We start from the raw sequence: 22811 nt of genomic DNA on the forward strand, positions 1-22811 counted from the left end.
AATGAAGAAGAATGTCGGAGACATCCACCTGTATAAATTCTGTATGTTTTGAAGCTCCTGACATAAAGCACAAGATTCTCAATCTGATACTAATGTAAATAGATGAAAATCTTTGGTACATATTTCTACAAGTTTTAATAACAGTAACTTCCTCTGGAGCTGGTAATGCACTTTGTCATGTTCTGCAGATATGTGCTTTGAGATCTGGCATAAGAGAAGTAAAACAGGAATGCAGTGTGTATGGCACAGCACACACAGTCAATGTAATTTCCATCCTTGCCAATCACTAATGAAAATCTCTCCCCAAACATTGCTATGCCAACTTCTTTTGCATTCAGGATATGTATAACCATACTTGGAAAATATTACTTAATTTAGGAGTAAATCCCCAGCATCTTAAGATTTCATTTGTCACAGACCGAGATGCTAATATATGCAAAGGCAATGCAATCCTTTCAGCATACACAGGCATTACAAGTTTTGAACACAGCCCTGAAACAGGTTTTTTGTTGACAATTACTTGAAACATGAGGCTGCAGTGGTATATTCCATGATTTTTGCTGCCCAGCACACTTTCTGTTTCATGAATGAGGTTGCAGTGGTTTATTTTACGAATTACGCTGCCATACTGTCTGTTTCATGAAGAAAATGGATAATTAGAATTTGTTAAAGACAAGCTTGAAGCAAGAAATGGAGACTAGGTGGAACAGGTAGTTAGAATGTTACAGTTTGTAGTTAGGCAGTAAGTGAAAATCATGGAAATTCTTGCGAAGAAGGGCTTCTCCGAAAAATGTATTGGTACAACAACAATACTGCAAAAAAACACGTACACATTTAGACACATTCAAAGATGCAACAGTAGTGATAGAAGGCAAGAAATATCCTACAATTTAGTGTACTGTTAGGGATGCATAAACAGATAAGTCATTGCAATGCAGAGCATGAAGATATATAGGCACTTCACTTAAAACTTCCGGGCTGATAGACCGTGGTCGAAGTACGAAACTCTCCCCTGACATTTTGTCTCCAACTGCGGGAGACTTCCTCTGAAGTACAGCGGCGAACTGCGAAGAGAACTTGAGGAAGCGCTGAGTATATAGGCAGTACAGAGGGTGCCACTGTCGATCACGTGGCGTCTGCTATGAGATTGTCTCTGGTAATGCCAACATTCATGATAGAAAGTAATAGATTGTCGCACTTGCGGTGCAATGCTGACATCCAAATTTTATCCAGTTTAACACCTTCCTCTTTCCTGTTAAAATAATTACACTGTTTATCAATCTCGATAGCCTCTCTATACATGCATGCATAATAATGCGAGGTTATGGAAATGACGCTCTTCTCACTGAATTTTATTTCATGATCACCTTCCTGGTAAACGTGTTCCGCTACGGCCGATTTATCCGTGTGACCCAGGCGGCAATTCCTCCTATGTTCAACAAGACGGGCGTTCACAATTCTCTTTAAGGTATCGATATAAACCTGTCCACAACTACAAGGAATTTTATATATCCCCGGTGTAGTCAAAGGGTGTCTTTCATCTTTTGCTGATCTTAAATAGTCTTTTATTTTCCTGGTGGATGTGAAAATAGTTTCCACCGCACACTTTCTTAAAACTTTCCCAATGCAATCTGTGACTTTACTAATGAACAGAAGAAAATCTTTGCCCTTGGGCAGATGATGTTCGTCGTTGCTCCTGATTCTCTGTCTAGAACACACACACTGCATCCACTAATCTGTGATGGAATATTATTTCCATGTATGCTAGAATAAAACTATAATGTGACAAACTTCTTACTCGGTTTTTATGATATTTACTTAGAGCTGCCTAGAGTGTGTTACCCATGCTCTCCAGCCAAAAAAATGAAGTCCCTGTTTTCAGAGAGGCCAGACTGTGGGCCATCTGATATTCAATCTACCAATGAGGTTGCTTTATATTTAACCACACTGGATAGTTGTGATGACGATGATATGCTAGACTGGTGGAAGCAGTTTATTTCTCAAGCTATCTATTTCAATGAGAAAACAGTTTTGTGTTCCAGCTGCAAATATAGCTAATGAAAGAAATTTCGGTGAGGCAGGGAACCATATCTTGAACAAATGAAGCAAAGCAGACTTTTTCTGAAATGATTCAACGATAACCTGACAATTCATGGTAATTTCAATGCCAGCAGAAAATAATAATAAGACTTTTTTTTTAATTTCTAGTTTGTTAGGTGGTAACATTTATGTTGATAATTTTAACATTACAAAAAGGATAGATTCCTACTCACCACATAATGGAAACATTAAGTCACCGACACGAACGATAGAAAGACTGCTAAAGTAGCAAGCTTTTGGCCAGTCTGGCTTCAGCAGCTAGAGACAATGGTCACGTGTGTGGGAGTTGGGTTTGCACAAATGTTTGTATGTATGCCATCTAATTCAAAAGTAGGCCTTTTGGGCAAAAGCTTCCTTATTCACCTGTCTTTTTCCTGTGCCTCTCGGTAATTCAAAATTTCCACTGTATGGTGAGTAGCAAGCTATCCTTTTCATAATATAGTCATTATTCCATTCTGGACTTTCACTTTTTGGTAGATAATGTAGTTTTCCATGAAACTTTTAACCATTTCCAAACTTTTGTTATTGCCTAAAGTAATTTTTTTGCCTTATTCATCATAATGGTGTTGCAATTGGACAATATCATGCAATAATACATGTCTACAACATAACTAAATTGATCTGAAAGTAAATTACGAAGTACCACAATTTAGGCCAGTTAGACAAAATGAATTCTTTGATGCCACTTTTGGATTTGAAGTATCTGATACCATTTTAGTTTAGAAATGATTGATACATGGTTTCTGTTGAACCATGTGGTACACTAGAGTTCTTATTTGTTTACAAAATTAATGAGAACAATTCTGTCACTTAGAACTACGAACCATAACATGGCAGGAAGTTAGTCAACCTACTACATTCACTTTAAAACAGAAACATTAGTGGGAACATAATTTTCATGACAAGTATTTTTAGAAAACAATGTAACTTTCTATCTTTTAATTTATTCAAATCATAGTATATGTCACGTAAGTCATGAAATTTTATTTAAGCTGTTTCCAACTACAATGTTTTGTTCATTATGTAAACAGTTACCTTTTGTTTATGAAAATGTAGTTAGCTTCATGAAAAACATTTGTATTGAATGAAAAATCACTTAAAACAAAAACAATGTTTTATTGGAGTGCCATTCTGGAACATCCAGTATTTAAACTGTAATTATTTAACACATCTACTTTAACAGTTTTAATTCTTTAATTTTTCCACAAACAAAAACACAATTTTGCTGTTTTTATAAATGCTTTGGTCTGATTTTACTAGCAAGTGACTACTCAGCAATGTTTGGTTTATAATTAAGAAAATGTTTGTGAATGTAATCCTGTGCTGTGTGAATGTTCCATTTTAAGTCACTTAGTGAAAATGCTTAACATGGAATTATAATTATCCATTTTACTGGTTGCTGGATTCTGTGGCTGTGTATTATATTATTTTAAGAAATACAGCAACCAGCTACTTTTTATGAAATTTTATTATTTTGATATAGATAGAATATATACACAAAAAAAGTGGCTGACTGTTGTATTTCTTAACTCCTTAACTTAAAACCCTGAGTTACCACATTTTTATTATTTTGATAGAAACTTAAAATTCTGATTATAGTCTGGCAACTTTAGAAAAGACTTTCGAGAGAATAAAATCCTGCTTATATCTGCTTCACCACTAGAGCTGCCGGCAGTCGCAGTTGTATGTGTCGTTGCTGTTGCTTTTTTGTGTCTAATGGCCACTCAACAGTGTGCCCTTATAATATTAAAAGAAACGAATATCGTTAAAAGGGATAAAACCGTTGACCCACTCATTCAATCACTCACTCCCATTGATCCACACAATCACTCCGTATCACATAATGTAAAGCAAAGGAGAAACAGTGAAAGGTACTGCACCTGGGTAGAAAATAGAAAGAAAACAACAGAGGAGCTAAAAGTACAGCACAGGGATATGTGACAGACTGACCACTTACAAAAAACGCAGGTCAGTCAGTCGACCTGTTAACACATTCAGAATATTTCCCTAAATGTTTGAAGACGAGTTGGACATATCACTAAACCTTAAAAGTCTCATCACATATTTTGATCACTGAAAATAGAGGGCACTTCTACTGGCAAACCTGGAGCTACCCTCTGGTCTGGAAATAAAACACAGTCTAGTAAAATGTGGTGCACAGTGACCTGTGTGCCCCAAGCACCGCACATTGGAGAATCATCGTGCCAGATCAAGAAGCCATGCAGAAGAGCGCTGTGGCCAACGAGAATACAAGTAAGGAGGGCCTCGAGTAAGGAGGACCCCATCCCGCCTTTGTGGCAGAAAGGAGGTATGCCACGGCCACATAGTGGGCTTTACTAGACACTGTTTATCATCTGCAACTTTCAGCTATTCATTCTCCCATCAATGCATGGCTGTGTACCGCAACAGCAAGGCAATAGTGTGCGGGGGGGATGGCACACTGAAATAACTGAGGGTCACAACACACCCCCTAGGCTGCTACATCTGCCCTTTCGTTCCCCGCATTGCCTGTGTGCCCTGGTACCCAGTCATGTGTGCACGAGGTTTTCTCTCTCGTGCAAATGCACATGTGTTTGCTTTGTTGAAAAAGTAATCATCTTGTGTTGAGTTCTGCCTGAAAGCTGTAACGTGTAACGGTCTTTTTATTATGCCTGTCTGCAACTCAATGGGTAACCTTTACGGTGAATAACAATCTGCCCTATCCCTAATGTTGTTGAATATTTTGCCGGCCGGAGTAGCCGTGCGGTTCTAGGCGCTACAGTCTGGAGCCGAGCGACCGCTACGGTCGCAAGTTCGAATCCTGCCTCGGGCATGGATGTGTGTGATGTCCTTAGGTTAGCTAGGTTTAATTAGTTCTAAGTTCTAGGGGACTGATGACCTCAGAAGTTAAGTCGCATAGTGCTCAGAGCCATTTGAACCATTTGTTGAATATTTTATCTTAAGATTCACCTTACCTATGAGAATAATACATGCCAAATTAGCTTTGAGTTTGCTAGAAGGCACTGTGAACTATTAAGATTCTGTCAATGGATAATGATTTAGCAGACTTAGCTGTTAATCTGAAGAAAGTATTGCTTAATTGGGAAGGGAGGATTTTCTAGTTCCATCAACTGACATTAGTACAACATAAATAACACCAGCTCCCTCACCCTCCCCTGCTCTGCCCTCCCCCCTAAGCCTTGTTCAACCACAGCCTGCCAGCTCCAAATATTCATACACATGCACACAATACTTGGGAGTGGCACGTTCAAGTGAGTATGAAAGAGCAAAACACTAAATTCAAAGACCGTTAGTGAAAACGCTCAACCAATGGGTATTAAAATTTAAGCAATTATTCAAGATGAGGGTAATATAAGCAGTTACGCATAAATTGCTAGTGGTTGCTTTTTCTGAGAAAAACAAAAATTGACTCCTATGACAACACTTAGGAATGGTGAAATACCTTAAAGTATATGCTAATTACATCAACCTGTACTGTGAATACTGACTTTTTTTCAAGCAATTCCAGTACTATTTTATTATGCTCTTTCCTAACATTAACACTTCTTCATTCTATTCATCTTACAGCTCTTGTTTATAAGCACCAACTATTTTGAAACATTGCACAGGTATTGTTTTAGACCTGCTTGAGATAACAGTCTGGTTTGAAACTAAAGAACACTTTGTGTGAAATTATGTTCAAAATAGCTGTACTTCGCGAGTCTCACAAAATTAAAAAACACAGTGCATGCAGTAACATCAACACTTCCCTCTTCAAATCTGTAGACATAGGATTTGAAGAAGACCAGAAACAAAGAAATTACGAGGAAAGGCGGTATATGTAGACATACAGGGGAACAAAATAAACAAGTTGCTGATGAATAAACTTACAATACTGTACAATGTAATAAAATATCATAGTCATTCTGAAAATATATTCTGAACCTGGAAATGCAGAACAAAATTATATCACATGATAAGCAATTCAGAATATGCTTGAAATAAAAATCTCCTGTTTTACCCTTTATCCTTGGCATGCACATCAGCTCCATTCTGCAGTAAAAGTTGAACTACACGTCCTCGATTGTAACCAGCAGCTAGGTGGAGGGGTGTTGAACGTCGGCCATCACTGGCATGGCAGTTAACATTTAACGGATTGAGCAATGCTAAAAGCCGATCCTCGGCACCTGAGCGTGCTGCTTCCAGAAGTTCTTCCTTATGGTAGTCTCCCGTGAGTACAGGTCTCGTTGCACTATCAGCAAGCTCCAATGCAGTTTTACCTTCTGTATTACGGATTGAAGCATCTGCCCCATGCTGCAGTAGTGCTGCAATTAAAGGACAATTCTGTGACTTCTCTTCAAATATCCACAGCAAAAACGAAAAATCTGCCAACACACAAATAACTGAATTCAACATATTTTAATACAGAGTATACATCCTTATTACAATTCTAGAGATTAAAGAGCCTTTGAAACTGTACAATATGTCATAGTGCCAATAGGAAATTGTAGTGACACTTCGGTCTTGTTAAAAGGGCAAAAAATAAACAGTTCTTCGTGTAGGGAGTGTGAAAAGCGAGTGATGAAAGGTGTTTTGTGCATAAAGTGCAACTTCTTGTTACATGAAAAGTGCAAGAAATTTGAAATTCATCAATGATGACTTTTCATGGAGATGCCACGGCTGTTTATGTGATGAAACAGCCAATCTCTTAAGGGCAGTGGATTCAAAAAACGAAATTATAAAGCTACTTGAAAGTGATATTGGAACACTAAAAACAGAACTATTCACTATAAAGAAAGAAAACGATAGATTAATCCAAGAAAAGGAGTCCTCTGTGTGTGTGTGTGTGTGTGTGTGTGTGTGTGTGAGAAATACAACAAACAGAAAAGCAAAACGGTGAAAATACAAGTGCGCCTATGAATGCTAAAAACAACAACACATCTAGCATTTCCAATGTCACGACAAACTCAGCAAGCCAAAAATCTGTAGATAAATATAAATGGAAGACAGTGACACACAATAAAAGAGGGCACCACAGCCATGCAAAGGGACAAAAATGAGTTTCTAATACTTGGTGTCTCACTACTGAAAAATATTGCTGTCCTCAATTTAAAATCGACATCAGACCGGGAATTAGAACAAACAACTCGGCAAGTATTTTAAAAACATGGTAAATTCAAAGCAGACAAATACAAAACCGGATTCTGGAACCAAGAATAATTACAGTGGTGTCTTTATACACATTGGAACAAATTCGTTAAGAAGCAGCAGCGACAAAGAAATTATTAACTAAATAAGAAAAATGATTCATTCGGCAAGAAGTGTCTATGCGGGATCCCGGCTGATACTTAGCGGAATCATAAAAAGAAGGTCAGTGCATGACAAATACATCTCCAAAATAAATTATGCTGTCAAAGAACAGTGAGATCGTTTTGGTGCTGTTCTCACAGACCCAAACAAATTTTTTGAGAGAAAACCGACTAGGGATGGATGGCATGAATTTAAACAGACAAGGGGTCCGTAACACTCGGCACAATGTTTACAGATGTCTGCAAAATAATTAGAAGAAAGGAAAACTAATATGGCCTGATGGGGGTGAAAAACCAATTACTGCAATTGAAAAAGCAAAATATAGGAACTATGCAAAAAAGAAGGGACTACAGAATTTGCTTTCAGAATGCAGCCCACAACGTATAAGTCAACAAAAGAAAAATATATCTAAAAACAAAGATGATGTGACTTACCAAAAGAAAGCACTGGCAGGTCGATAGACACACAAACAAACACAAACATACACACAAAATTCAAGCTTTCGCAACCACCAGTTGCTTCGTCAGGAAAGAGGGAAGGAGAAGGAAAGACAAAAGGATGTGGGTTTTAAGGGAGAGGGTAAGGAGTCATTCCAATCCCGGGAGCGGAAAAACTCACCTTATGGGGAAAAAAGGACGGGTATACACACACACACACACACATATCCATCCACACATATACAGACACAAGCAGACATATTCAAAGGCAAAGAGTTTGGGCAGAGATGTCAGTCGAGGCAGAAGTGCAGAGGCAAAGATGTTGTTGAATGACAGGTGAGGTATGAGTGGCGGCAACTTAAAATTAGCGGAGATTGAGGCCTGGTGGATAATGGGAAGAGAGGATATATTGAAGGGCAAGTTCCCATCTCCGGAGTTCGGATAGGTTGGTGTTAGTGGGAAGTATCCAGATAACCCGGACGGTGTAACACTGTGCCAAGATGTGCTGGCCGTGCACCAAGGCATGTTTAGCCACAGAGTGATCCTCATTACCAACAACCACTGTCTGCCTGTGTCCATTCATGCGAATGGACAGTTTGTTGTTGGTCAATCCCACATAGAATGCGTCACAGTGTAGGCAGGTCAGTTGGTAAATCACGTGGGTGCTTTCACACGTGGCTCTGCCTTTGATCATGTACACCTTCCGGGTTACAGGACTGGAGGAGGTGGTGGTGGGAGGGTGCATGGGACAGGTTTTACACCGGGGGCAGTTACAAGGGTAAGAGCCAGAGGGTAGGGAAGGTGGTTTGGGGATTTCATAGGGATGAACTAAGAGGTTACCAAGGTTAGGTGGACGGCGGAAAGACACTCTTGGTGGAGTGGGGAGGATTTCATGAAGGATGGGTCTCATTTCAGGGCAGGATTTGAGGAAGTCGTATCCCTGCTAGAGAGCCACATTCAGAGTCTGATCCAGTCCCAGAAAGTATCCTGTCACAAGTGGGGCACTTAGGTGGTTCTTCTGTGGGAGGTTCTGGGTTTGAGGGGATGAGGAAGTGGCCCTGGTTATTTGCTTCTGTACCATGTCGGGAGGGTAGTTGCGGAATGTGAAAGCTGTTATCAGGTTGTTGGTGTAATGGTTCAGGGATTCTGGACTGGAGCAGATTCGTTTGCCATGAAGACCTAGGCTGTAGGGAAGGGACCGTTTGATGTGGAATGGGTGGCAGCTGTCATAATGGAGGTACTGTTGCTTGTTGGTGGGTCTGATGTGGATGGACGTGTCGAGCTGGCCATTGGACAGATGGAGGTCAACGTCAAGGAAAGTGGCATGGGATTTGGAGTGGGACCAGGTGAATCTGATGGAACCAAAGGAGTTGAGGTTGGAGAGGAAATTCTGGAGTTCAACTTCACTGTGAGTCCAGATCATGAAGATGTCATCAATAAATCTGTCTCAAACTTTGGGTTGGCAGGCCTGGGTAACCAAGAAGGCTTCATCTAAGCGACCCACGAATAGGTTGGCATACGAGGGAGCCATCCTGGTACCCATGGTTGTTCCCTTTAATTGTTGGTATGTCTGGCCTTCAAAAGTGAAGAAGTTGTGGGTCAGGATGAAGCTGGCTAAGGTAATGAGGAAAGAGGTTTTAGGTAGGGTGGCAGGTGATCGGCGTGAAAGGAAGTGCTCCATCGCAGCGAGGCCCTGGACGTGCGGAATATTTGTGTATAAGGAAGTGGCATCAATGGTTACAAGGATGGTTTCCAGGGGTTACAGATTGGGTAAGGATTCCAGGCGTTCGAGAAAGTGGTTGGTGTCTTTGATGAAGGATGGGAGACTGCATGTAATGGGTTGAAGGTGTTGATCTACATAGGCAGAGATACGTTCTGTGGGGGCTTGGTAACCAGCTACAATGGGGCGGCCGGGATGACTGGGTTTGTGAATTTTAGGAAGAAGGGAGAAGGTAGGGGTGCGGGGTATCGGTGGGGTCAGGAGGTTGATGGAGTCAGGTGAAAGGTTTTGTAGGGGGCCAAAGGTACTGAGCATTCCTTGAAGCTCTGCCTGGATATCAGGAGTGGGATTACCTTGGCAAACTTTGTATGTGGTGTTGTCTGAAAGCTGACGCAGTCCCTCAGCCACATACTCCCGACGATCAAGTACCACGGTAGTGGAACCCTTCGTCGGGAGTATGTGGCTGAGGGACTGCGTCAGCTTTCAGAAAACACCACATAAAAAGTTTGCCAAGGTAATCCCATTCCTTTCTCGAATGCCTGGAATCCTTACCCAATCTGTTACCCCTGGAAACCATCCTTGTAACCATTGATGCCACTTCCTTATACACAAATATTCCGCACGTCCAGGGCCTCGCTGCAATGGAGCACTTCCATTCATGCCGATCACCTGCCACCCTACCTAAAACCTCTTTCCTCATTACCTTAGCCAGCTTCATCCTGACCCACAACTTCTTCACTTTTGAAGGCCAGACATACCAACAATTAAAGGGAACAGCCATGGGTACCAGGATGGCTCCCTCGTACGCCAACCTACTCATGGGTCGCTTAGAGGAAGCCATCTTGGTTACCCAGGCCTGTCAACCCAAAGTTTGGTACAGATTTATTGATGACATCTTCATGATATGGATTCACAGTGAAGAAGAACTCTAGAATTTCCTCTCCAACCTCAACTCCTTTGGTTCCATCAGATTCACCTTGTCCCACTCCAAATCCCATGCCACTTTCCTTGACGTTGACCTCCATCTGTCCAATGGCCAGCTTCACACGTCCGTCCACATCAAACCCACCAACAAGCAACAGTACCTCCATTATGACAGCTGCCACCCATTCCACATCAAACGGTCCCTTTCCTACAGCCTAGGTCTTCGTGGCAAACGAATCTGCTCCAGTCCGGAATCCCTGAACCATTACACCAACAACCTGATAACATCTTTCGCATCCTGAAACTACCCTCCCAACCTGGTACAGAAGCAAATAACCAGGGCCAATTCCTCATCCCCTCAAACCCAGAACCTCCCACAGAAGAACCACAAAAGTGCCCCACTTGTGACAGGATACTTTCCGAGACTGGATCCGACTCTGAATGTGGCTCTCTAGCAGGGATATGACTTCCTCAAATCCTGCCCTGAAATGAGATCCATCCTTCATGAAATCCTCCCCACTCCACCAAGAGTGTCTTTCCGCCGTCCCCCCAACCTTCGTAACCTCTTGGTTCATCCCTATGAAATCCCCAAACTACCTTCCCTACCCTCTGGCTCCTACCATTGTAACCGCACCCGGTGTAAAACCTGTCCCATGCACCCTCCCACCACCACCACCACCACCACCACCACCACCACCACCACCACCACTTACTCCAGTCCTTTAACCCGGAAGGTGTACACGATCAAAGGCAGAGCCACATGTGAAAGCACCCACGTGATTTACCAACTGACCTGCCTACACTGTGAAGCTTTCTATGTGGGAATGACCAGCAACAAACTGTCCATTCGCATGAATGGACACAGGCAGACAGTGGTTGTTGGTACTGAGGATCACCCTGTGGCTAAACACGCCTTGGTGCACGGCCAGCACATCTTGGCACAGTGTTACACCGTCCGGGTTATCTGGATACTTCCCATTAACACCAACCTGTCAGAACTCCAGAGATGGGAGCTTGTCCTTCAGTATATCCTCTCTTCTCGTTACCCACCATGCCTCAACCTCCGCTAATTTCAAGTTGCCGCCGATCATACCTCATCTGTCATTCAACAACATCTTTGCCTCTGTACTTCCGCCTCGACTGACATCTCTGCCCAAACTCTTAGGCTTTGAATATGTCTGCTTGTGTCTGTATATGTCTGGATGGATATGTGTGTGTGTGCGAGTGTATACCTGTCCTTTTTTCCCCCTAAGGTAAGTCTTTCCGCTCCCGGGATTGGAATGTCTCCTTACCCTCTTCCTTAAAACCCACATCCTTTTGTCTTTCCCTCCCCTTCCCTCTTTCCTGATGAAGCAACCGTTGGTTGCGAAAGCTTGAATTTTGTGTGTATGTTTGTGTGCCTATCAACATGCCAGTGCTTTTGTTTGGAAAGTCACATCATCTGTGTAAAACAGGAAAAAACCCTAAAGACTACAAACAGTAAAGGCATGAGACTACCTATAGCTAGAGAAAGAGACTTTGAAAGTACTGGTGTAGGGACTGATGACTTCATATTGTTTTGTGTGCAGAGATCACCAAGTGGTAAGATCAGCATCTTTCTGAAAAAAAAAAAAAAAAAACGGCTAACCTACTAAAAATGAATATGAACAAAAACATTGTTATATGTGGAGACTTCAATATTGACATGGCAGAAGAATCAAAACCACAACCAGATTCTGAAGAATTGTTAATACAATACAATATGGAGGCAACAATATCTGCACCAACAAGAGTGAATTCTAGAAGTCACACAGTTATTGACACCATTACTTATATTAGTAGTTCTGACTATGAGTCATATGTAGTCCGAACAGAAGTATCTTATAATCGTGGACAGCTGACCTTCTGCTGCAGAAATAAGGACATAATACCTGAACCAAAAATAAACAACCAAAGAGCATCTAACTTGGAGAATTGACCTCACTTAGTTCCAGTATGATGGCTGTAGAGGGATTATGGGCAAAGAACCATGTTCTTGAAACCGGTCATAGAAGATGAACTGAGGAAAACTATACAAAAATCGAAGTCAACTGGTGATAATGAAATACTGAATCACGTCATAATCTCACCATCAGTGAACAAAATATTAACACCTTTAGAACAATATTAAGCAGGGAAATCTGGAATGCAGCCCTAGATGTGCAGAATGTGAATGAAAAATATGACTCATTTATTACAACAATTAAACACCATTTTAATGTAGCATTCCCCAAAGTAAAGAGACAAGAAAAGATGCAGGAGCAGACAAAATGGACTACCGGTGAAATAATAGAATTGCGTAAGAAGCTGCAGGATCTGAGATGGAGGGGTGAAGCTACAAAAGAAGTATAGAAAAACAATACGAGAGGCAAAATCAAGAGAAATGAATGCTACCATAATGAACAAGACAAAGGCAGCTTGGAATGCAATTAATGGTGAAAGACAAGAAAAAGCTGGATCAAAGAAACAGGTATCAGGTCAATAAAAATCAACGCAGTGGTTACAAATGGTAGAAGAACAGCTAACATACTCAATGATAACTATATAAATGTGGTAGCGAACTTAAAATTGGAAAGAAATAGCCCACAAAGGAAAGTTACAAAGTTATCACAAAAATCAAGCAGAACCATATTCTTGAAACCAGTCATGGGAGATGAACTGAGGAAAACTACACAGAAATAGAAGTCAGCTGGTGGTGATGAAATATTGAATCATGTAATAAAGCAAGTAAGTGAGCAAATAATCTCACCATTGCTGGACATAGCAAACAGCTCTTTCCGAGATGGCATTTTTCCAGAAAAACTAAATATAAGCAGGGTGGTACCAGTATACAAGAAAGGGGATAAGGACAACCCAAACAACTTAAGGCCAGTTTCACTGGTATCAGGTTTCTCAAAAATCCTTCAAATGTTTATGTATAATAGATTAGGTGATTATCTGGACAAATACTACATTCTCATACCATCACAGCACTGTCTCAGAAAGAGTAAATCCACGGCATCCGCATTTGGCAGTCAGACAGAATACACTATACAGTCCTTGGATGAAAAACAAGTTGTATCTGCAATGTTTCTGAATCTTTGTTTTGTTTGTCATATGCAGCCAAGTCAAAATTATAAAACACAAAGACAAAGATGAGTTAAAAAATGACTATGTCAATCCCAATTAACAGAAGAGAAGACAGCTAAAAACAGACATGGAGAAAGGTCAATAAAAGACACTATACAGAAACAAAGGTCCAGAACTAAAAATTAAATGACCTTCGCCATATTGCTTCAACAGATAAAAAGTAAGACACAGTCAACAACGCGTGCGTCGTTTGCTAAAACGGCCAATAACTCAGATGGCAAACCCAAGGTGGAATGTAAATAGTTAAAAAATGAACATTCCGTCAGGAAATGGCAGACAGTTAAAACTTGGGCGCAATGTGTACAATGTGGTGAGGGAGCACCACTTAACAAATGATGATGGCTAAAAAGGCAGTGCCCAATAAGCAACCTAGTTAAAATGACCTCCACCCGGCAGGAGGCCGAGATGAGGTCATCCAAGCCACTGGGAGAGGCTTAGTAATCTGGAGGTTATGCACATGAAGGGATGACCAATGGCAATGGCAAAGTGACATCACCTCCTGACAGACAGCAACGCAGAGATCATCAGAGGGAACATAGGAACTAGTGGGCTGAGGTACGAGGACTGCTGCCTTGGTAGCAGCGTCAGCAGCCTCGTTTCCTGGCAGACCGACATGACCAGGAACTCACATAAACATCACAGTGGCTCCTTCAAGAATGAGCTAGTAACAGTTTTCCTGGACCCGTTGCACTAAGGGGTGGGCAGTGTACAGCACACAGAGACGTTGAAGGGTGCTGAGAGGGTGAGCAAAGAATGCAATTAAAAGCCTGTGTCACCATATGTACCCCGTGGCCTGATACAAGGCGAAGAGCTCGGCTGTAAATACTGAGCAGTGTGCAGGAAGCCAATACCGCAAAACGTCGGTGCCAATAACGAAGGCACACCCAACATCACAGTCGTTCGAGAGAAATCAGCGTCCACAAAGGTACTATCACCAAGTTCCATGAGAAGGTCATGAAACTGAAGGCAATACAGCAAGGCTGGAGTAGTGTCCTTAGGAAGCAAATGAAGGCCAAGGTGAACATGCCAAGGTGGTGAGGTGTTCACACCCACCGGGAAAGTAGCAGGTAGTTTGAAGTTAAGCTGCCAGATCTAGTGCCAAAAGCGGAATCCAGGAGGTAACAGAGAAGAGGGAAGTGCCCCATACTGGCGACCAAAGGAGTCATCGATGAAGGAGGCATAAGAAGGGTGGCCACGCTCTACAGACAAACAGCATGCATACCTGCTGAGGACAAAGTCACGGCGGTAGGACAATGGTAGTTCAGTACCTTTAGCTTATAGACTCTCAAGTGGGCTAGTGTAAAAGGCGCCAGCAGCCAAACGGATGGCATGATAGTGGACAGTGTTGAGACAGCGTAAGAGGGATGGATGTGCAGATGCATCAACAAAGCAACCTTAGTCTAAAATTCGAACAAACAAGGGACCAGTACAAACTGAGGAGGGTGATTTGATCTGCACCCCAGGAAGTATGAGAGTAATCCCAAAAGTAAGGTCTCCAATTTTTTTATAAGTACACAGACCTGTTTATTTCTACAATGGTTTACATCAGTTTACAGCTTGAACATTTAGCTATTTTTCGACACAATCACCATCTCTGTCGATGCATTTTTGTAGACACTGTAGCAGTTTTTGTATGCCCATGTCATACCAGCTCCCCACCATGTCGTTCAGAAAGTTATGAACCTCTAAGTTTCCCCTCGTCATCGGAGCTGAATCACTTTCCGGCCAAATGTTCTTTTAACCAAGGGAACAGGTCAGGACTGGGCGCCAAGTCAGGACTGTAGGGTGGGTGGGTGATTATGTTCCACTGAAACTGTTGCAGGAGAGCAACGATTTGTCGAGCGATGTGTGGGCGAGCGTTGTCATGGAGAATGTGTACGCCCTTGCTTAACATTCCTCTTCTCTGGTTCTGAATTGCCCATTTGAGTTTTTTCAGAGTCTCACAGTACCTGTCAGCGTTAATTGTGGTCCCAGCGATTCAGCTCCGACGACGAGGTGAAAGAAGAGGTTCGTAACTTTCTGAACAGCATGGTTGCGAATGTTGCATTGGAGGAGAGTCATGATGAGGAAGAAGGGGTGTCACCTTGGTGGCTGTCGTGTGCCAGCCTGTGAAGACTCGCTGCTACAGGGCACAGAAGCAGGAGGATCCTGCTCCACGAGGTCCACAGAAGCATCAGCTTCCTTGTGCTAACGGTCTGTGGAGTCCAATGCAGAAAAATGGTTAGTGGTGCGAACCGGAGACACGAAGGCCAGCTGGGCAAAGGTATCAAGTGGTGACACCATCGTAGAGGATCTCCGTGTCAGCGAAGGAAAAGACCACTTGCCTTTGTTGTACTTTCTCAAGCTTTCCCTGTTAGCAGAGGAAGACACAGGTGTTAGTTGGCTGTAGGGACGTAGGAAGTCTTCATGGGAGTACTCCTTCTATCCATTTCAGCCTGTTGGTTGTGTAGCCGGTGGCTTTGCTCCTTGAGGTGAGAGTGTGGTGGCTTGTTGCACAGCTGGACGAGGGGACAGCGATGCTACCTTGACACAGGGTGATTTCACAAACTCAGAGCTGAATTTGAGGTTGCATGTCTGTGTGGCCATGTCCTTCATGCAGTGAGAGGTACCAAGAACAAAGCTGTAAGTGCCAGACAGTAGAACACAGGGTTTGTCGCTAGCCAATAACTTGCGAGCAACCGGGTAAGGCACTTTTTCCTTTACCCCGATCTGCTGGACAGCCCGCTCATAAAGATACATGGAACAATCTCAAGAGGAGGTAGCATGGCTGCCATTGCAGTTGATACAGCAGGGAGAAGGAGGTGGGCAATCACCCTCGTGCGCATCCCTACCAAAGATTATGCATTTGGCTGGGTGTTGACAAGATGTTCTAAAGTGGTAGAAATGATTATGCTGGTAGCAGCACATCGCGTTCTGAATGTATGGTTGGACTGCGATAATTTCATAGCCTGCTTTAATCATGGACAGAAGCATCATTCTATCAAAGGTGAGAAAAAGAGTGTGTGTGGGTGCTAAGGAGAAATCTACCTTTCTCATCACCTGATGGGTGGCAATGACACCTTGATCAGAGAGGTATGATTGGATTTCGATCTCAGTCAGACCGTCAAGCAGCCTAGTATAAATAACACCAAGGGAAGAATTCAAAGTTCTACGGGCCTCGACACGAACAGGATAGCCGTGGAGAAACGAGGTAGCAAGCAGTTGAGAATCAGAAGTGGTCTCCAAAAGCGAAGTGCCATTCTGTAAACGGGAGCAGCAATACCTCTCTGAATAATAACGGATTTACCGTTGCAAAGTATTGACCGTGTTCAGAATATGAAACCATGAGGAACCGTGGCACAGCTGGAAGGGTCTTTGAATTGTTAGCCTCATTCCATTTACATTTCATAGACATTGATTGTCAAGATGACTGGCTCATTGCGAGAAAATCCCCCATGATTGCCAACATCTCTGATAGCACACTCCTTCCAAATGGGGGCTCCCTTCACAAGGGGGTGCACTCGTCTAATGTGACTGTTCACACCACAGGTCACACCTCCCAAACACCTGACAGAGGAACCAACTGAAAATTTGGGAAGGTAGCAGCTCAGGCAGTCACCCCTCCCTAGGCCTGTCCCGTATCAGAGAGTATGTGCGAACTCTACTTGTTGACCCGGGGCTGGGAATTACACGTTACCCAGTCACTTGTTACATGTCAGATGTGTGGGCCGGCCTTCAGGAATGCACAGGGAGGAAGAAGAAAAAGAGGAATCTCAAACTCTGAAGTGGAGGAAAGATAGGAGAAGGGAAACAAAGAAATGAAAAGGGAATGAAAAACAGTGGCGAGACTATTCTTATGTCAGTGATGCAAAATGCGGAACATTCCCAGTAACACCCCAGACGTGTTTGCCAAGGGAGGGGAAAAAGAATAGCAAGAGGATAGATACGCAGCACGGAAGGGAAAAGATGCTGCAAAGGCTGGGGCCCCGTGGTAGCCAAGCACAAACCTGCTGAAAAGTGGCGAGCCCCCTGCGGGTTTTCTGGATCTCTCCACAAGATTCGAAACTGTTGTTGTTGTTGTTGTGGTCTTCAGTCCTGAGACTGGTTTGATGCAGCTCTCCATGCTACTCTATCCTGTGCAAGCTTCTTTATCTCCCAATCATCGAAACTATTGACTACGAAATACTGATAAGAAAATTGGAAAACTGTGGTATTTGAGGGCAAGCACATAAGTGGATAGAATCATACCAATGCAACAGGAAGCAATATGTATCAATAGGGGGTGCATATCAGTCAGAATCCAAAAGCATCTAATATGGAGCGTCGCAGGGATCGGTAATGGAGCCATTGCTGTTTAACCCATCTGCTAATGACCCAGGCGTTGAAGAGAAAGAGAAGAAAATATTGTATCCAGATGACATGACTGAACAATGACCAAACTGTGGCACAGCATGAGAGACAAGTATACATATCAGCAAACACCACAGCTCAATGGCTCCAGGAAAATGGACTTGCTATAAACCTAAAAAAAAAAAACTATGTATGCAGTGTTCAGAAATAAAGAGAAGGCTGTGCACATGGTTTTTAAAGGTGGATGAAACGAGACTAAAACAAGCATAATCCACTATTCTTGTGTATTATTGTGGATAACAAGCTGAAATGGAAACAAAATATTAATTCTGTCTGTAAGAAACTCAGCTCTGTCATATTTTTAATGAGGCAGCTAGCACAGTATGCACACAAACAGCTTCCGTACACAGTATTCCATGGACTCTTTGAACTACACCTGCGGTATGGAGTGGTAGTGTGGGGAAACTCAAACATAAATAGGGTGTTCACATTACAAAAAAAAGAGGTCAGAATCATATTAAGAAGAAAGACTTCTGAAACATGCAGAAACTGCTTCAAAAGACTAGGCATCTTAACTTTTTCCTACTTGTAGATATATAAAACTATACTGTATGTCACAAAAGATAGTGCAGAGTGGACTACAAATGCTAGTGTACACACCCACAACAAACGTAGGAAGAATGACATACAAAGCATGCCCCATCGACTGACAATGCTTGATAAAGGACCCCAGTACTCAGGTGTCAAATTACTAAGAAAAGTCTGTCTAAAAACTGCAAGACAATGTACATGACACTAAGTTTTCAAACAACCTAAAAGACTATTTGGTGGAAAAGGAATTTTGCAGTGTTGATGAGTACTGTCCACGTTAAATTTGTAAATATTGTTAATTATAATCAATGGCATTAGGATAGTAAGGAAGTATGTGATAAAGAAGGTTTCTGTATTCTCCGATATTACATGTATTTCACTGTACACCATGTAATCCTACAGGATCAAATAAAATTCAATTTAATTCAATCTAAGGGATTCATAGAATGAAAATGAATACGTTAAGAGTTTTATGACCCACCGACGGAATAAGCATTACTTTTATTCCATACGACAACAGACTGTCTATTTAAACATATACTATCACACAAATGCAAATATTTTCTTGTAAAATATACACATTTCTTGACAAAGTAATATTTAAATAACAGGGCACCCAGGTCACTCATAGTGTATTTACAAAACAATTCTTTGGCTCAGCACACTTGTACACAGACCAATGACAGAGGGCCTAGCCCCACATAGGCATTAGGCATAAATACTGGACCCGTTCCGCACTGAATTCAGCCTCTGGGAGCACATGATGAAGGGTGTGAGTTGCGCGATCGAAACATCGTGCAAGTATGATGCAGGTTACTGGCAGAACACCCGATTTTCTAAGATGACATTTTGAATCATATTTCAATTTCCGTAAAGCAAATTAAAAGACAAAGAAGAAAGAAAGAAGATTAGGATGTAATGCCCTGTTATTAACAATGGTGCACACACCTGAACTGGACTATGGTGGAGAAGGAAACTGACCATAGCCTTTTCAAATAACTCATCCTACCACTTGCCATGTGTGATTTATGGAAATTAAAGAAAACATAAATGTGAATGGTCAAACACGAATACAAGCCAAACTCCTCTTGAATGGGAATCGAGGGCTTAAACATTGTCAACCCTCACTCAATATTGATAACATTTATTTAGTTTACAGCAAAATACATATTTCTTGGAAATCTATGAAGAACAAGTTGAGGTGCTCAGAGGAAACTTCATACATCTATGTGCAAATAAAATTATGAATATATCTCAAATTCTACAAACAAATCCACAGCAGTTTGCAATATAACTAAAAGGGAAGTGAATTTTGTGGGTTGTCAGATTCAGCTTTCCATTAAGCATTTGCCTTTTAACTCATCTTTCCAAAAAGTTATGTACACTAATCTTCTGTATAATTACAAGCAGAAGATTTATACTGATACTTCTGACTATTTTATGATATGGCACTTATAAAGCAAAAAAGGTTTTACAAGCTTCAATTTGGAGATACAGATTGTTAAATAACAAGCTGAATTCCAAATGACTACTCTATTTGTAAATTCTGTATAGACATTCAAATTCACAAAAAAACTTACCAATACAGACATCCACTTTTCCCTTAATTGCTGCCTCATGAAGAGGAGTGTAATTCCAGTTGTCTCGCGTATTTGGATTTGCACCTGCTTCTAACAACAGTCTCACGACATCAGCATGTCCAAATGAGCATGCATTATGCAAAGGATGGAGGCCACCATCATCACGTGCTTGTATGGATGCTCCTGCAGCCAATAAGAACTCCACCACATCTCGGCGACCATAGCCTACACAAGTTTGTTTCACATGAATGTCAATAAAGCAGTAACATCACAAAGATACAATGTAACTCAACAGGAACATATGAAAAACTGAAAGAGGGGATGAGAAGGGTATAATGACATTATTGTAATGATGAAATTATTAATATTTTTGAGCAAAACAGTCATAATTTCTTAAACTGGTGTGTTACTAATAGTCTAACCTCCAGAAAAAAGATGAATGCATATGTAGTGTAATGAAAATCAGCTGAAAGTTCCATCCTCATACAAGGAGATCTATGAAAAGCTTCCTCGTATACACAAATTTCTGAATGTTGCAAAATTTTATTTCCTATATTAAGAAAAAGTAACTGGATCTGCATAATGTGGCATCACCCCTATGAAACAGCACTCAAATCTTTTGTAGGTTCCTGAACACAATGTTCACCTTCTCTTAACCCCCCCCCCCCCCCCCCTCCGACCCAACCATCCTTGATCCTAAGAAAGATCACACCGCAACCAAGACCTGTGACAGTACTTATTTTAAAGCCCTCCCACATTTTTAACAAAATTCCCTGAGCATGCAAACATCTATCACGCAAAAGAAAAACTCAGAAGACATCTGATGAATCTCCTAGACACAATAACATAATAGATCAAAGATTTGTAAATTTAGTTATTTGTATGTGTCGTGGACAATAGTAATTAAATTAAAAACATATTTTATTTCTTGTATTTATCTAGACCAAGCACCATATACAAAATTAAAACGTGATGCCTAGTTTCAGTTGACTGAGCAACCACCTCACTCATGGTAAAATGTGTGTCAGCATATAGTGCATTGAAACCCTGCAAAGTCTATACACAGTGGGTCCCACATTTGTTAGGACAGCTTGTATGAAATTCCAAACTGCAATGCTGTCTCGTGGCAAGCTGCAGTGATATAATCCCCGGAGTTTCAGAAACAGCTGTGAACACAATCGCAGTGCCAGTGTTGCTACAGCAGGCATTCTGGCTGTGAATGTAACAGTATATGTCGGACATCAAGATTTCTTGAATTTTCCAGCTTTTTTGGGCACAAATTCATTAAATTCAACCCAAATACCAAGAGGCAGGTTCCTGGTTGCTCGTCCATTATGACAATCCAGCCCACAAAGCAAAGATTGTGTACAAGTTTTTGACCACCAAATAGATCGGTCCTGGCTCACCTATCGTATTCACCAGATATGGCCCCAGCCAACTTCTGGTTGTTCCCCAACTTAAAGTTGGCAATCAAAGGACACTGTTATGATGGAGTTAAGGACATATAAGACAAGTTGACTGCAGTACTGAATACAACTGCAAAAAAGGACTACAGTGACTGTTTCATAGCACTTTTAAAATGATTTCAGTTGTGTTTTGATCCAGGGGGAGAATATTTTGAATAAACACAGTGATTTTGTGAAGGTAATCCATTACTTTTATTTTTCATTTTAACAGTCCTAAAAGAACTGGGCACAATGTGTACACAGCTGGGAGCTATTTATGAGAATGAAGGTGACTATCAGATACATCATCACAACTGCGTTCGTTACAAGTGCAACATGTCAGGCAGTTTACAAATGTAATACATTGTTTTCAGTGAAAAACATGGGAATATGTTTTCCATTTACATTGTTTTTCAAGTGACAACGTTGTCCATTATAGGCTGTACAATATTCAACTTTATTTATTAATGGTCTACACAGAAATTTTTATCATTATCAAGTAACTTACGAACATACCAAATCACAGATACATGAAACATAATGTACTGAACAGTAAACCCCATATCATTTTGTGATCAAACATCAAAATTATTCTCATGGTATGTTCACAGACAAGCTGAAGTACAAAACAGTTGTCCTGAAATGCAGCACACACACACACACACACACACACACACACACACAAAGTTGCCCCATGAGCGAACTAAATTATTTATGAGGTTGTCTCTTGCATTATTCTTACATTACCCTTAGATAATTTTTAATGTTGATTTTATTGTCAACTTGATTCTTCACATCATTTTTAAGAGGTCAAAGGTTTTTCACAGCTCAATACTTAAACCTTTTCTGTGCTACACAAAGGCTGAAAGGCGGATAACTTACGCTACTGCTTCTATTTGTATTAAATTTATGAATGTTATTGTGGCTTTCAAACTGTGGTAAGATGTTAACAACAAACTTCATTAACATGTAAATGTAATATGCAGCTGTTATCAGTGTGTCCAACTGTTGAAAGAGATTCTAGGTGGACACTAAACATTAACCTTCTTATATGCCTCTGTGTAATGGAGACTTTCATCATCACTGAAGAATAGCATTAGAATATAATGCCACTAGATATTCAGTGAAGCTGAGAAAAGGAAGTAACCTGTTTCACAGTTTTATCTCCAAAGTTTGCTATTATCTGTAGTGTAAAAGCTGCATAGCTTAGCCCTTTGTATCCAAAACAATATCAAAATGAAATTGGCAA

General features: G+C 41.2%; 1 protein-coding gene across 2 annotated transcripts in view; it reads right to left on the bottom strand.

Annotated features, from left to right (window-relative positions):
• LOC124802496 (poly [ADP-ribose] polymerase tankyrase) overlaps positions 1-22811 on the bottom strand; it is a 295411-nt gene that overhangs the window by 213314 nt on the left and 59286 nt on the right. For both annotated transcript variants that reach the window (XM_047263314.1, XM_047263313.1), the window contains exons 2-3: positions 20118-20342; positions 6101-6404 (exon numbers count right to left, since the gene is read on the bottom strand). In XM_047263314.1, the coding sequence (XP_047119270.1) occupies positions 6101-6404; positions 20118-20342 (529 nt within the window). The remainder of the gene's footprint in view (positions 1-6100; positions 6405-20117; positions 20343-22811) is intronic.

The sequence above is a fragment of the Schistocerca piceifrons genome, chromosome 6 (genome assembly GCF_021461385.2).
Source record: "Schistocerca piceifrons isolate TAMUIC-IGC-003096 chromosome 6, iqSchPice1.1, whole genome shotgun sequence".
NCBI lineage: Eukaryota > Metazoa > Arthropoda > Insecta > Orthoptera > Acrididae > Schistocerca > Schistocerca piceifrons.